This window comes from Heterodontus francisci, chromosome 13 (assembly GCF_036365525.1).
Source record: "Heterodontus francisci isolate sHetFra1 chromosome 13, sHetFra1.hap1, whole genome shotgun sequence".
NCBI lineage: Eukaryota > Metazoa > Chordata > Chondrichthyes > Heterodontiformes > Heterodontidae > Heterodontus > Heterodontus francisci.
Window position 1 is genome coordinate 109399499 of NC_090383.1, and position 17233 is coordinate 109416731.

At 40.2% G+C, this 17233-nt stretch overlaps 1 protein-coding gene across 6 annotated transcripts in view; it reads left to right on the top strand.

Moving 5' to 3' along the window:
• The window catches only part of zbtb18 (zinc finger and BTB domain containing 18), an 85050-nt gene extending 73760 nt beyond the window's left edge, over positions 1 to 11290 (top strand). The window contains exons 1-2 of one of the 6 annotated variants that reach the window (XM_068045399.1): positions 6031 to 6200; positions 7861 to 11290. In XM_068045399.1, coding sequence (XP_067901500.1) covers positions 7875 to 9446 — 1572 coding nt within the window. In that variant the 5' untranslated portion in view covers positions 6031 to 6200; positions 7861 to 7874 and the 3' untranslated portion in view covers positions 9447 to 11290. The other 5 variants (XM_068045402.1, XM_068045404.1, XM_068045401.1 and 2 more) reach the window with 5 other exon arrangements.
• The last annotated feature ends 5943 nt before the right edge of the window (positions 11291 to 17233 follow it).

Genomic DNA, 17233 nt, shown 5'->3' on the forward strand with positions numbered 1-17233 from the left:
AGGCTCCTTCAACAGAACCTTCCAAAACTGTGACCTCCACCATCTAGCAGGACAAGGGCAGCAGATGTGTGGGAGCACCACCACTAGCAAGTTCCCCTCCAAGTCACACACCATCCTGACTTGGAACTATATCGCCGTTCATTCACTGTCGCTGGGTCAAAATCCTGCAACACCCTTCCTAAGAGCACTGTTGGTGTACCTACACCCCAAGGACTGCGGTGGTTCAAGAAGGCAGCTCACCATCACCTTCTCAAGGGCAATTAGGGATAGGCAATAAATGCTGGCCTATCCAGCGACACCCACATCCCATGAATGAATTTTTAAAAATATCTCAGTGAGTTATAATGTAGTTCAATCCCTCAAATTAATCTCAAGGATATGGCTGAATACTAGTAATTCAAATGACTGGGGGCTGGATTTGCAGGCCCCACCGGGGTTCAGGAACGGAGGCAGATGGGGCCTGAAAATACCAGCGCCTACTGGCATGCCACTTTCCCGACCCCGTTCCCGGCACCATTTTAGCAGGGCTACCCACTCCCATGGCGGTTAGCCGATTAGGCTCGTTAAGAGCAATTAAAGGAGACCAATTGGAATTTTCCAGTCAGCCTCCAGTTTCCCGCACCAGCGGGGGCCAGTTTAGGTGCCTGGAGATAAGCACCCAGTGGCAGGCTGGGGGGCCAGCACTAAATACATGCCTAGAGGCCCTCCTTGCCTGCCTGGATGTGAAAGCAACCACATGCCGTCCTGTAGAGGGGCTACCCCCGCCCCCACCCAGTGGTGGCCTGGCTGCAGGAATCATTTTTTAATTAATGTTTTAAAAAGGTTCAGAGGTCGCCACCATCTTGAAGTGCCCTCTCTGTTAATTATCTGCCATCGTAGCCTGCTGCTCCTCTCCAGCTTTCAGAGCCTACCCATCGCCCTTAATTGGACAGGGAACCTGTCTCCATGCCAATTAGAGGGGCACCAACAACAACTTATATTTTTGTAGCGTCTTTAATGTAATAAAATATCCCAAGGTGTTTCACAGGAGCATTATAATATAAAGTATGAAACCAAACTACAAAAGGAGTATTAGGTCAGATGACCAAAAGCTTGGTCTAAGAGGTAGGTTTTAGGGAGTGTCTTAAAGGAGGAAAGCGAGGCAGAGAGGTGTAGGGAGGGAATTCCAGAGCTTGGGGCCTATGCAACTGATGGCAGGGCCACCAATAGTGGAGCGATTAAAATCAGAGATCCACAAGAGGCCAGAGTTAGAGGAATGCAGATATCTTGGAGGGTTGTGGGGCTGGAGGAGATTACAGAGATAGGGAGGGGGCGAGGCCATGGAAGAATTTGAAAACAAGAATGAAAATTTTGAAATCAAGACTTTGCTTGACTGGGAGGCAAACATAGGTCAGCGAGCACAGGGGTGATAGGGGAATGAGATGGTGCAAGTTAAGACATGGGCACCAGAGTTTTGGATGACCTCAAGTTTAAGGAGATTTTCACTGTGAAAATACCAATGAGTGACTGTTCCCCACCCCCCCCCCCCCACGCCCCGTGGGTGGGTTCAAGACCTGGAAACAGTCCCGACTTCTGTTTCCCAGCCCTGTAGGGAAAATCCAGCCATGGGTGTGGAAGGTTGCTAACACTATACTTTAATTGCTGATTCCAAGCCAGATGAATAGGAGATTAATTTGCCTCACACACACAACATACATATATTTAAAAAACTATATAAAAATACTAATGGAAATCAGTTTGAGCATCTCAATTTAGCTCCAACGGAGCAAGAATGCACAGCACAAAGCTTGTTTTCAATTCGGAACTAGTTCAGCAATATTATTCAGGTCATAACAAGTAACATTAGTAAATGAAAATGTCATCCTAGTGTGGTTGGAATATTCTGAGTTTCATGGAGGAAGTGGAGGGACTTTATTTTTATATGAAAGCAGTTCTGCCTTTGTTTGTGGCAGGAATGTGGTCTATCGTTTTCAATGAACCAGATTAGATGTATAAATTCCCTAGTGTAGTCATTCCTAATCATCTTTCTGCACAACAGAACTTTGAATTCATTTCATATAGGAATGATTATCCATCTGGAGGGCATTTAATACATGCTTCAGTTATGTGAGGTAATGTCCATTTCTGGTCAGAAATGATTCAAAAATTAATAAATGTCAATTGAAAATTAATTCTGCTTCTCTAAAATGGGGATGCTGTAAATTCCAGCACTGATGGTGACACCTACATTTATGCTGCCTACATTTGGTGAAAAATATGGAACTTCCTTTACAGAAACAGTACTCAAGTTTGGAATACCTTTTTAATCACAACGTTAAACATTTTAAGTAGCTTTGTGAACGTTGCTACACTTTAATAATTGTAAACTGTCAACATTTTAAAAAAATCTAAATCCATGTTGTGGGAGTTTACAATAAGGCTTCCTAAAAGTTATGAAGCGTGAAAGTAGTGTTCATATTGTTATATTGACATGACTAATCACTCAATAACTTTAACTTTATATAGTGAACAAGGCCACACGAGTATGATGAGCTACTGTCTACGTAACTCCAAAGACAGAAAATGGTGCATAAATCTAATATTTCACAATATTTAAATTGGTAAATTAATTGTTAAAAAGCATGTTTATCCCCATGTTCATCATTACTGTCACAATTTAAAGCTTCTTAATAATAATGCTACTTATTTTGAAACAAATCTCTTTATAATTATTGTGTCGCCAAAGAAAATATTGTCATTATAATCATTTGTGGAAATTTGGAAGTGATAAAGTTCTATTTACTAGGATCACTTCCAGGTCTTGGCATTTGAACCTTTTAATAAACTGTTCTTAATGACACTTACCTCTACTCATCACTTTGTAGATCTCTAGCCTAACCCATACTTACAGGCCCATAAAGGTTAAGGTAGTCTCGTTGTTATGTTACTGGATTAGCAACTCAGAGCTTGGGAGTTCATATCTTACCATAGCAGATTACAAGATTGAATTCAATAAATCTGGTAATTGTGTGGCCTAATACTAGAAAAAAAATTACCACAAAAGCTGATGTGAAAACCCAACTGGTTCACTATTGCCCCTTGGGAAAGGGATCCCACCATTCCTACCTGGTCTAGCCTTCATGAGGTGGTTGACTCAATGCCATCAAGGTAATTAGGGATGGTACTTTCCTATCAGTGTTGCCCACATCCCCAGAACAATTAATTTTTAAGAAATCATTGAGTAACCATGGTTTCTGTTTTGATGATTAGCTCCCCTTTAAATATAAAGCAGAATGACCCATACATTTGGCCTCTATCCTGTACAATAGCCCACTCAATTGCATTTGTCAGTTTCCAGTGGTGAGGTTCACTTTGCTCATTTGCCTTATATATCCCTCCCTAGTGAAATAAACCAAAGGAATGCTACCAGGAGGTATGATTATCCTTGACTTAATATCTCAAACAAAAAATGCTTTATCAACACTATGGGCCAGTTAATTGAGCCTTCATTCTTCTTGCTTTATACAACGGAAGTTGGGCTGGCTCCGTCTTGCAACAGCATTCCCCTGATTTCTCTTGCTGGAAAGTAAAAGGGCACAGCATTGCATCCTGGCACTAGCAGCTGAGAATGGCAGCCGGGCAGGTCAGGTTTCGGAACAGAAGCACAGAATGTGGGCTGCTGCGTGATAGGCAAAGGCATTGAGGTGGGAGAGGAATGGAACTATGACTTCACTGATTAGGGTTTATGGGTATGATGATGTAATTTGGATTTGCTGGGGGGGGGGGGAGGCACAAACAATATCCATCAATATAAATCAAATCCTGACTATAGTCCTATACATTGATTTTGCCTGATGACATTGTTCTTGTTCATTTAAGTTGTACCACTGTACTTCAGGAATTTAAATAAAAACAGATTGAAAGTTGTTAACAATTTTAAAATGCTTATATGTAGACTACAGAAATGATTTAGGAGAGTGTAATAACCAGATAAGTATAGTTAAAGGCATCATAACACACATCCAAAAATATTGGCCACCATTTCCCTGAACAGCACTGGCTTTTGTTTCTGTTTTGAGGTTCTGCACGATCTTAACTGTCCTTTATCAAAACTGCCCAGTACTGAAACTTTCCAAAAAAAAGTCCTCCACAGTGTTTGAATCGTGAAAATTACTGTGTGTTGCCTCAAGAAACAAATAAACTTGGGTCTATTGAGTATCTGTAGACCGCAGACACGTAAGCAACTGCTGATCGCTAAGACCAGGGATTTTGTGCACAGATAAGTTTGGCACAGATGGAAAGACAGCACAGTTGGCACAAATGGCACAGCTGGCATCAATGGCACTGATGCACAGCTAGTACCTTTGGCACAATTGACAGTGTCAGTGTAGTTGGCACAGCATGAACAGCTGGCACAGAAGTATTACAGCTGGCAGTATTGGCATAGGACAGTCTTCCTCCCCCCATCAATTCTTATACAACTTTGGTAAGGTTTTGACTTCATATTGTTAGTACTTTGCATTAAATAAACATGTCTGTTTAGTTTAGTTTTGTGGTTACTAATTATGGCTTTTTTGAAAAAGGATATTTATGGTACTTTATCCAAGATCTCAAAAGCAGCTGACAAAAATGAATCCCAAATTTCCTGGAATGCTAGTGTCGCCTAGTTTTCATATATGCCCACCTTAGTGGAATAGTATATTCCAAAATCATGTATTTAGTGCAGATTTAGATAACTTATTAATTTTCAACATGTATACATATTCAAATGAAAATGACAGATAAATTGCTGATTCAGTCAATCACCTACTTCCCAAAAATCCCCCATTCCCTCCTCTAAAAATTAAAATTTAATAACATTATATGGAATTTTTGTTAACCAGCTTGGAGGATGGAAGGCTTCAATTAGTATCATCAAATGAGAAATGAAAAAGAGACTGTTGCATGCCAAGCTCATGTTGCATAAATAAATGCCATTGAAAATTTTCATTGCCCTGAAATTAACTCTTAATTATTAAAGCAAATAGCAAGTGCAGGACGGTCTGGAACACAAGTAGTTGAACTGTTGACTCTGGGTCACAAGTTAATGACCGAGGTCTGTCTGACCTGCAGACTTGCCTCAGTTGAGTGAGTTTTGTTAGTTCTCAGATGGACAGATTACTAATCTAAGAGGGGAACACAAAAGCTGATTATTAGGCCCACTCCGTTTGAACTGTGCTATTTCCTATCAATCCTGAATGACATTGACAGTGGCCGTGGTGAAATCTGCAGCCAGGAATGTCTAGTTGAATTTAGTTGCCTTAATTGCAGGAATTTCGCCATTATGTTTGAGCTACAGATATGGTGTATACAGAAGAGGATTTTTAAAATGTTATTTTAGGGACAGGCAACTGATGTCACCAAGACTTAATTGTGCCTCCTGCAGACCAGTAACAGTAATCTCAGAACATCACCGTAAGCAGTCATGGATACGTTTACAACCTAGGTAGGTTTGCAGTTCCAATTGGAGGCAAACATATGCTGGTGATTAACTGGAAAGGATTGGAAATTTGGAGAAAATCTTTGCAAAAAAATGTTTTTCCAAAGACAAAAGGAACATGGGCTGCAAGCTTCCAGCAGTGGAGTGACCTACTTTACATCTGAAAGCATGTGCTCCTGTATTTCGTGTCCCCCTTTCCTACAGTGGTTTCATATTTTGAAATATTCTCAAATCTTAGCCTTGGATGTTTAAGTGTAATTTGCGCGTTATCGTACAGAAACTTTATAAGTTTTGACCATTTTCTTAAGTGTACTTGAAACAATTTTTTGAATTAAGCTTCCGCTTTTGCAAATCTTCAGAGAAACCTACATTACAGCTTTTCCAACTCTTTCTGGCTTTAGAGGCTGGATTGACGATTGTTCACTGGTGAGGATGAGCAAAACTTGAGCCTCTTCGCCCGAGTGCACGATGACTACAACTCCCGAGATGCATTCCACCCTCCTCCACCCCCCTCCACCCCCGCCGGCGTCCGAAGACGCGCAAATTCCCCCTTTTGCTGGCTCACGGTTACTCCGGAGAAACCTACCCTGAAAGCGGAAGCCCCGCCCACTTTCCGACCCGATTGGCTGGCCGGATCCCGGACTTTCTTTTTCGGAAGGTGGCTGGGCCGATTCCCGGCGCTTTTTGTGCTCGGCCAGGACTTCAATGAAGACATGATGTCACCCACACTTCCTCTGTCAAGGTAGGTAGAGAGCACGGAATAGCAACAGCTCTCTAACATCTGGCCGCACTTGTCCCCAGCGCCTTGTGTGTGTGTGTGTATCTCTCTCTCATGAAGTCCTGAAAGTCATTGGCTCTCTCCTCCTCCCCCACTCCCTCCCACCACCACCTCCTCCTCCTACTTTGCACTCGCTGTTCCCGAGGCAGAGAAGTGCCCCCCCTTTTTTTTGCTTCCTGTGAGTATCTCAGAGAATCAAATCCTCCTGGATTTCCTCTTTTAACAACTCCGGCTAGGAAGCGGAGGGAGGGAGAGGCAGTGTTGCCAGAAGCGGCGCGGAGTTACACTGTTTCAAAATGTTACTCTTTTCCCCCCTCTCAGTTGTTGCGCCGCGTTGTTGCTGGTAACCGTTCACGCGCTGGCGGTGGAACGCGAGCCAGATCGTTCCATCGGACTAGAGGAGGAGGAGGCGGCGGTGACGGCGGCTGCAGCCTGTTGTTACTTTATTCCACCCCCCCCACACCACGTCTCTGTGTTGTGGTTTGACTGCCGTCACCATGCATTGAGGATCGCTGCTGTTGCTGCTACTGCAGCAACATTTAACAGGTCGCCCTGTAGCGTTTTTTTCTCACAGTGCTCTGCGGCCGCAGTTTGTGTCATTTCAAGTGAAGTGGATATTTTTGGCAACAAAAATAAAATAAAGGGAAGGGAGAGGAGGAGGAGGAAGGGGCTGAGGGTTTGGGGGGAGACACTCTTGTACTTTATTTGGAGGGGGGATTTTTTTTCCTTTTGTAGCAGATAATGTATTCAAACGTGAGATTGGTGGCAGCAGCAGCAAACACGACACGAGTAACATATGGCATTAAAAAGCAGCACAGCTGGAGGTAGCATTTCCATTTGAAGTGATGTCAGAGCAGCTGACAGTCTGGCATTGCTGGGTTTTTTGTGTGATCTTGCTCCGTGTGCCGGTATCATTCCTCTTCAGTCTGCTTTTTTAAACTTGACAGACCGGAGTCACAAAGATTTAGCGCACCATTGAAGGTGTTCTTTTGGGGGACTGATCACGAGAAGTTGATCTGTTTTTATTCCTGTTGCAGGTAGGGGGGATTTTTCCCTTTTTTTTTGCAAATCCTGCTAGGAATTTTGTATAATAGTATTTGTGTTTATTTTATTCAGAGTTGACAGATTATTGCTCTTAGTGCAAGCTAATTTTTTTCTTAGAGTTTGTGGTAATAGTCACTAATTTGGGATTCGCAGATTGCGACGCGTGGAATTGCCCAGACAGCTGTAATCGCACTCCATTCTTTAATCTCTTTATCTGGGCAGCAGCTGCCATATGGCCATAGTCATCTGTATCAGATGTTTATAAGCTTCGTTTTCGTCCTGTCTCTGTCCTTTTAGGCATCTAATTTGATCAACAGTACCTTACTATCATGTAATCTTTATTTTTAGCCATTTTAAGGATTAGAGATTGGAACACAGGACACTTAATGTGATTGAGTTTGAGTCTTGTGGCAGTTTACGTGTTTTTTTCCTTGTATGTGCTACTAGAGCAGCAACAAAATTTGTTAAAATGCGTTTTCTATTGTGTTAACTTTTATCTGTAGATTGCAGGATACTTTGGGGTTTTGCTATTTTTGTTTTATCTATTTCTGTAAATGTTAACAAACTTTGTCTGCTACAGGTTATGAAGGCAGTATGGAGTTTCCAGACCACAGCAGACATTTGCTCCAGTGTCTGAGTGAGCAGAGGCATCAAGGTTTCCTTTGTGATTGCACTGTCTTGGTTGGAGATGCCCAGTTTCGAGCCCATCGTGCTGTGCTTGCTTCGTGCAGCATGTACTTCCACCTCTTTTACAAGGACCAGCTGGACAAAAGGGACATTGTTCATCTGAACAGCGACATTGTTACAGCCCCAGCTTTCGCTCTCCTCCTTGAATTCATGTATGAAGGGAAACTTCAGTTCAAAGATCTGCCTATTGAGGACGTACTTGCAGCTGCGAGTTACCTTCACATGTATGACATCGTGAAAGTCTGCAAAAAGAAGCTGAAAGAAAAATCAACTACAGAAGCGGACAGCACTAAAAAAGAAGAAGATGCCTCGAGCTGTTCCGATAAAGGGGAAATCTCCTCTGTGAGCAGCGCACATATTGTGGGGGAACTGGCAAGCGAGGAAGATGAAACTGAAGAGGAAAAATCAAATGCTGTGTTGAGCAAAAGGGACATAGTTATTGAATCTGGGAACATGTGGATGAGATTGCCCTCTGACTCAGCAGGCATCACTCAGCCTGGCGTAGAGGTTGAGGCACATGCAGTAACAGCTGGAAAAACAGTGTCCAGTCCCTGCAGCTCAACAGGGCCTTTGTCCCAAAGGTCTGCCAACTCCATTAAGGATTCAGCAGATGTTGACTGTGTGCTGGATTTGTCTGTCAAGTCCGGGCTGTCGGGAGAAAATGCCAGCCACCCTTATGTCTCTCCGCATGGGGATGGTTCCAGAAATAACTTGGTGCAGGTTAAAGTAGAGAAAGAAGTGTTTTCCGATGAGGAAGGCAGTAGCACTAATGACTTTGATATGGAACAAAGTAGCACAGTGAAAGACAGTGCGAGCACTATGAACAGGCTTTGTTTCGATTCACTCCACGTGTCCGCCAGAAGAGAAGCTTCTGTTTCAAGCGAGATGGACCGAGAGGATCGAGCCAGTGACGATGAGATGATAACCCCAGAGAATGATGGAGCCCAGATGGAAGCAGGCATGGACAGCAGCTTGCTCCCTTACTGCTCTAATATACTTGGCTCTGCAGGTCAAATCTTCATGTGTCCCCTCTGCAACAAAGTCTTTCCTAGCCCGCATATTCTACAGATCCATCTGAGCACGCACTTTCGAGAGCAGGACGGCCTCCGCAGCAAGCCTGCCACTGATGTCAACGTTCCCACTTGCTCACTGTGTGGTAAGACTTTTTCGTGCATGTACACCTTAAAACGACATGAGCGAACTCATTCAGGTGAAAAGCCATACACTTGCACTCAATGTGGGAAGAGCTTCCAGTATTCGCACAACCTGAGCCGTCACGCGGTTGTTCACACCCGGGAAAAGCCACATGCATGCAAGTGGTGTGAGCGGAGGTTCACGCAATCGGGTGACCTGTACAGACACATTCGAAAATTTCACTGTGAGCTGATAAACACACTCTCTGTTAAAACAGAGTCACTTAACTTGCCTGCGATGCGAGACTGGACCATTGAAGAGAGCTCGCAAGAACTCTGGAAATAAAATCTAGCTGTCAAGCAGTCTGAAAAATCAAGTTTCTGGTAATCTCTTCTACAGCCTGTTGGGTACTGAATTCTCTCCACAAAATAATAGCCGTAAATACTGTTTATCATAACACATAATCTACAAAAATGAGATTCTGTGATTCATAATGCAGCATAAGGTAAATAAGAATTAACTATTAAACTCAACACTTATTTAATAAATACTCTAATTTTCTTTTTAAATGCATCCTTGCAGATTTTGAATGCACTGCAAAGGATGCTGCTGTATAGTTCGAGGTTTTGTTGTTGAAATTTTTAACAATGAACCACTAATTCCTTAAGGTTTTCATTGAACTGTGTTAATATTTTAATGTTGCACAATTTCTGGATATTTAAAAACATTTTGTACAATGCTGTAAACAGGATAATTATGAATTTCTTTTCCATATGCCTAAAAAAAAATGCATTTGCCCTGTTTAATCTTAACCAGAAGCTTGATGTAATTTAGATTCTAAATGTATGGGATTTTCAGGCAAATTAAAACTATGTTTGAAATGTGAATTATATTACTGTACATCCTACTGCATTGAATGGATTTAACAAACCTGATGGATTGTCCTTATGCTCTTAGTCGGGTTTTCTGAAAGTAAATATTGAGGCTATAGAACATGCATGAATTTTATCAGATGTTTTGGAGTTTTCCTTTTGCAATTCTATGAACTTGGCAAAGTGTGTAACTTAAGTTTTTATTTAATTGGTGAAAGAAATATTATTTTCTTGAGATGCATTTTTTCTAAGTGCGGTAGCACCATGCAAAATGTCACTGGTGTTGCGCAGCAATTTAATTTTTTTTAAAGTGCACTGCTATGCAGTTTCAATGTGTGAAGCATCTTTCCCAGTCGCCTGTGTTCTCGTATATATAACAGAAAGTGGTTCAGCACAAATTCCAGTTGAAGTTCCCTGCTTTTATGTGAACAGAATTGGTGATGGTTAATAGAAATCGTTTGATTACTTTTGGCCATAAAGTTTTAGGGGAAAGGAATCGTGAACCCAGCTTTGAAGAAGGGGTTCAGTATATTGTGTAACCAAGCAGCTGAAGTTACTGCTTGGTATGTGTGTGGTTTTAATGAACAACACATATGGCAAGTGTTTTGCACACTGTTTGTTTTCCTGTCTTGCACTCGCAATAAGGTCTATGGGAGTAGCACGGAAATGTGGCCGTTTTCCCCCATTTGTTGTGGGTTTTATGTTTTAATTTTTACTTGACCGCCTTAACTACTGTAAACATAGCTTATTTTTGTGCATAAAGGCAATATGATTATTAATGGAAAACTAGATTGTGTATTGCTGAATTGTTTTTTTTTTAAAAACGGGTCAAATGAGTTTTTCTTTTGGCTCTTGACATTGTTTTAAAGCTGTGAAATGGCCTCTAAGATTCTGTAATTATGCTAGTTACTTGAAGAGTTTAAATGTCTGACTAAAGTATGTTGAACTGTAGATCTACAAAAAGAAAAATGTTTAGGTAAGACAATCAGTGTCTTTAAAATGAACAGCTTCCTTGGTTTCCCATGTTAGTTTTCTTTGTGGTATTTGTGAGTATGACTCTCAATTCCTTTTCCTTACAAATGACCTTTTACTGGGTTTATTTTTGTCGTTCCCCCGGCCCCCCCCCCCCCCCCCCCCCCACCCACCCCCCAACATTCTACCTTTTTTTTAAACCTGGATTTAGACTGACGTTAGCCTTGACAATCATAGTCTGTTTTTAATTTTCAGAACGGGGTGGGGTTGCGGGAGTAAATTATAATGCTGTTTAGTTTTGTACCTTGATGTGCTGTTGGTGGAATTTTTAAATTGTGTGCTAACTGCAATAAATTATGTAAACTGAAAATGCTGTTATAGTTGTCTTTCTTTCTGCTGAATGTATACGATCTTGGTACATCATAGAATCATCTGTGGAAATCTGAGCTCATGATAATTTAAACTTCCAATGCCCTTTAACACATTAAGCTTTCTTCCACTTTATTTTTGTAGCGGCACCTTAATTGAAGTTTTCCAAGTTCCTAAAATGCACGACTTGCCCATGTGCTTAATTCTTTCTAAAAGATTTAACATTTCATTCAGTTATCTTATTCATTACATCAATGGTGCTGCACAAAATGGTTTGAACTTAGTAAAAATTGCATTCAATGTAAAGATCCTTTTTCCTTTTAAGTTGTAATTTTTTTCCTTAAATATAATGAAATTAGGTATGAATAAACGTTGTTTCTGCAAGATACTTTTATTCTAATGAGGTTAAATTAAATATTTTATTAGATCGCTTTTTTTAAAAAAAGTTTAAATAAGAAAAGCATTAAGATCCACACATCACTCGTTACAAAAAAATCTAAAAATTTCTTGTGTTTGTGATTTTTGTTATGAGGTCAAAATCCTTTTGAAAGCTCCATAGACCAGAAGTACTGAAAGCGTTAATCTGTAGATAACAAAAGCTATTTATGAACTGTTCTCACTTGCTGAAATACTGCAGGGATTACATTATCCGATGCTGGAGGGAAATATACCACCACCTCTGGTCTATCATTTTGCCAGAGGAATCCCGCATGGGCTTCTGATTGTCCGATGCCTGCGGCCCCCCAATCAGAGACAATGGGGTAGGATAAACAAAATAATTGGAAGTATTCATCTACAAGGTTGCTAGTGGTTCTTCCTGTTTAGAGATGCGTTAATTTTGCAGTTTGACAAAAAGATGATAATGAGGACATTGGTAAAACATCTTTAACATTTTGGATGGTTCAAAACAATCAAGATAGCTTTATATTCAAAGTAAGGCTGTTTAAATATCTGTTCTGTTCATGCATTTTGCCCTGAAACCATGGCACATTTTTTTCCCTCCCCTGTAAATTTAGGTCAGTAATTTGTATCTGTCCTTTGTTGGGAAAATGAAAAAAAAAACAGGCCAAAAGGGCAGCTGGTTAAACATTTGGCTGTGCCGAAGGGTAGTGGGCACAACATGCTGGAGTTCTGCACTTGACCAGTTTGGATTTGTATCTGCAATTCCAAGACAAACTTTTCTTTTTCCCTTAGGTTTGATTTGAGCTCTTTATTTTTTTGCTTCTTTCAACAACAAATCTGCTGCCTTCCCAACCTATTACATTAAGAGTCGAGCAACGAAAAAATAAAACAATTTAGTGAAAAACATCCTAACTATTCTGTCCATCAGGCAGGATGAAGTTGTAATTTGAAGCAGTGTGTAATCCTGTTGCACCACAATATTGGGAAGTAAACAAACTTTTTGCAATAAAGCAATATGTGATGTGCCAATTACGATTATAAAAGCAAATCCATATACCTTTTTAAACTGCCATGAGCATTATAAATACTAGGAACTGTTTTTTATGGTTAAACTTTAATGTTCCATTCTTCTATAAATTGCCATATTTTAATTCATTATACAATTCAGTAGCACGCACCATTACAATTTGGTCTATGAAAAGAGCTGTTCAATTTTGTTTTCTAAATTGACTTGAATTGTTTGCAGAAGAGATGATGACAGGAATGAGAAAAAGAAATGTTGCATTTTATTTTCATTCTCCTTCTCTCCCCTATTTTTCTCCTGGGCATTTACGATTTGGAGTAATTAAAACTATGCAGAATATTATGTAAATACTGTATGTTACTTCTGAATTGCAGCTTACAACAAAAACCCAAATCGCAGCTCGTAAACATTGTGGGTGGCATATGATTATGCAAAGACCTTTTATATTTTCTTAAACAATAAGGAAAAATGATTTGTGTACACAGTAATTTGGGAAATGAAAGCAAAAGTATCCAGGCCAGTGCATCTTTGAGCTGCTGAAAGTGTATTCTAAAGCTTGGGCTGGATCTCCTTTCCGGTATTGCAATCATTGTAAAACTGACCCAATGTTCTTGGGAGGGGCAGACAAAAAATTAGAGCACTGCAAATTTTTGTACTGTTCATGATTATGAATATTTTCAAGCTAGCTTTTTTTTTGTAGGGAGGGAGGGTTGAGGGAGGTGGCGGGGAGAGAGAATTAAGTTAATTTCCTATTCATCAATTTGAGTAGGTGACATGATTCATACACTGCTGTACGTGAGATTCATTCTTCCCTGAAAGGTGTATTTATAGGTGACTCCCATGCACTAAATATCAGCAGTTTGGTATTTCTTAAGGTGGACTTTACTAAAACCTTGGCAGAAGTGCAAATGGATCGAGAAGTAAAAAAGAAGTCATGGTAACGGGGAGAGGGAATGAAAGGACCAAACCTATGCTGATGGGGTAACGGAGGGAGGAAAGAATTCAAAAAAAGGCATGTCAATATTTTTCTTCAGACCGCTTCTACTTGAGCTGTCGAAGGAACAATCAGAAGACTTGGATTTGGTTTTTGAGAGCATTCTTGGAGATGGAAGTTTCTTTTCCTCCTCTTTAGGGTGGTGGAGGTTGGTTTAACACGGCAGGGCATGCAGGTCACGTAAAAGCAGCAGAAAACTTTCTGCACGGTGATATAAGATAAATCGGAGAATTTAGATTATGTCAGAATTTCTCCAAAAAGGAAGTGCGGCCTGCCAAGCATACAGCTACACTAATTTTTAATCACATTCTACTGTTAGAATGAGTGTGGTTGAGTTAAAATATTCTGCTATGCAAGATTGTTTTCTGTCACCAATTGACGGCTCCGCAAAGGTCTTAACTACTGAAACCCATAGCATTTTGTCCTATGATTCTTCGTGATAAGTATCAAGATAACATTTTTGTAACAGTAATGCAATATTTTTAGTACTACCTTTTTGTAGCAGCCAATATTTTTTGTATTCCAAAGGACTGTTGTGTAAATTTCCTTCCAATAAATAAATAGCATTTTGACGAACATAAGTGACATTAGCACTGCAATTGAGTGAATTATCCTCGCTTGTTAACCAGTTTGAAGATTAATATTTAGCACTAAAATCAAGATTGTACTGTTTTAGCCACCAGATTTGCTATGACACGATTCTTTAAGTTTCTACCTTTTATTGGTGGTGCTGAGAAAATAATTTCAGCTATTGCAAAGAAAGAAAGAACTTTCATGAACTCAGAACATTCTAAAGCACTTTACAGCCAATGAATTACTTTTGAATTGTAGTCACTGTTTTAATGTAGGAAACACCTAGGAACAGAAGTAGGCCATTTAGCCCCTCAAGCATGTTCTGTTGAACATGGTTGATGTCTGACCTAACTCCATATACCTGCCTTTGCCCCATATCCCTTAATATCTTTGGTTAACAAAAATTTATCACTCAGTTTTAAATTTAATAATTGATCTAACATCAATTGCCATTTGCGGAAGTGAGTTCCAAACATCTACCACCTTAAGCGTGTCGAAGTGTTCATCCCAGTCTATAAATGTACACCCAGTGTAGTAACGCCAGGCTAAAAATGGCATTTTCTCTGCTTTAACAGTTGGTCTACTATTGAGGTTAAATCCTCTATAGGAATGGAGAACCATTTGTCAGATTTATTCAACTGTAAACCATAAACATTCCGACCAAACTGCCTGTCGCTCAACCTCATTTGACTCCAATTTTTGAACTTTTTTTTTTAAATTCTCCCAGGCAGTCTGCCAGATGGGTTGCTGACATCTTTTGGTTTGTTGTGGTTGACTTGCACCTTCTGCTAGCCAATCACAGAGTGGCTGCCTGGGTGAAAGTCCGAAACCCAGATCAGCCTGCTTATCCAGCTGGAAGAGTGTGTGTGGGCGATAAAGCACTTTATAAATAGAGAAAACGGGGTAGGGAAGGAATCCAAACTGAGTTCCTAAGTTGTAATCAAGCTGTGAGAGCTGAGTAGCTCTTGCAAAGAGCCGGCATGGACACAATGGGCTGAATGGCCTCCTGTGCTGTAACCATTCTATGATTCTAAGTAAAATATGCATGACTCTTTAAACATATCTGTTTATGTTGTGACCATCCACATATTTCCAAAAGGAGATTTTATTACAAATTCACCCACCAGATGTTAACTACAGAAGCTTTTTGTTAATACATAACAAGTCATACAACTGACAAGAATCGCTAAAGTGCAATTTCTGCCAGATAAAATTAGGACTTAAAACCAAAGTACACAAAAGACCGATGGTACTGCACAGTACAAGTACAAGATATAATGCATGTTCAACTTAACCATCTCAAGTGAGATCCACTTGTCCGTGGTACTGCAGGATTACTGGATTGTGTAGAACCATGCTCCAGTATGAATCAATACCTACCAGAATAAAGGCAAGAACACCACAAAAATTAAGACTCCATTAGTTAATGTAGCAGCACTGTCATTGTGCCATTATTTCTAGCCAATAGTACTTATTCGAGTATTTATTAGTAATGTGATAAACTTTAAATATTGGATAATATAAATACAAATAAAAATTGTCTCCACTTTAAAATAGTCTTTAAGGACTATTAGTTTCTCCAGTTGGTTAAAACGTTAGTGTTTAACTGAGGCATTTCCAACTAGAAGGTCCCAAACTTGATTCCAGGTCTGTGCTGGTAGTAGAAGAACTAAATTTGGACACGGAACCTCTAGGTTTAGGAAGGGAAAAAAATTAACTTGCTCCTAATTGCTATCCAGGGACCTTACTGAAAATGTTGTGTGTTACCAATGGATGAAGATAGGTTCAAGCTTGGACTGTGAAACTCCCCAGGGTTGAATAGCCCACTGCAAATTATTCTAGGCTTACAGATGAAAAACGGCCACTTGAGGAAGGCCTCAGACAGCTATGGGCACCCATAAAACCAGTCTTCGAGAGGAATAGGTGTAAGTAGTTTTCAGCAAATCATTAACAAACCTCAGCAGGTCTGGCAGCATCTGCTGAGTATTTCCAGCACTTTCTGTTCTCATTTCAGAGTTCCAGCATCCGCAGTATTTTTCTCTCATTAACAAATGCATTCATTATGCTGTTAGAATCAATATTAGGAAAGTTACAGAAAGTGACCAAAACTAAACAAGGAAGCATTTTAACTTATTCACTGGAATGTGAGAACTCCAGGAATTAGCTGTCCCCAGACTCGTTGATGTAGTTTGCCAAAGTTTATTTGTTGTTTGTCAAGGATGCAAGATGTATCACTGAAAGATGTGAGATATTCCTCATTAGGAGAAGGTTAAAAAAAAAAGAGGAATCCCTCACTTGGTCCTGTTAACCAGCATTGAGATGCCAGTGTGAAAAAAGTCCATGCCTCGCACCATCCCATTCAAATGCAGTGGGTTGGCACGTAGCAGAGAGAAATTATTAAAAAATGGCGGGGAAATATTTTGCATTGTGTAGCTCCAGGTACCTACATATATTTTTCATCTGGAACTGTAATCTCAAACTCAATTTTTCTCCCCCCAAGAAGCCCTTTCTAACTGTGTTCCCATGTTAGCTGTACTATTTTGTCCGCCGTGCTGTGTTTGTATTGCCTGGTATAACAACTGTGATATTTTGTCATATCCAGCTTCACTGCTTCATGAGAAAAATTACCACCGCCCATTAAATCTGTGCTACTGTAATCTTTTGTAGTTGACAATAACAACTTGCATTTATATAGCGCCTTGAATGTAATAAAATGTCCCAAGGCACTTCACAGGAGCGTTATAAAATAAAATTGGCACCGACCCACGTAAGGAAATATTAGGACAGATGACCAAAAGCTTCTTTAAAGATGTTGGTTTTAAGGAGCATCTTAAAGGAGGAGAGGGAGATAAAGAGGCTGAGAGGTTTAGAGAGGGTTTTCCAGAGTTCAAGGCCTAGGTAACTAAAACCATGACCATCAATGGTG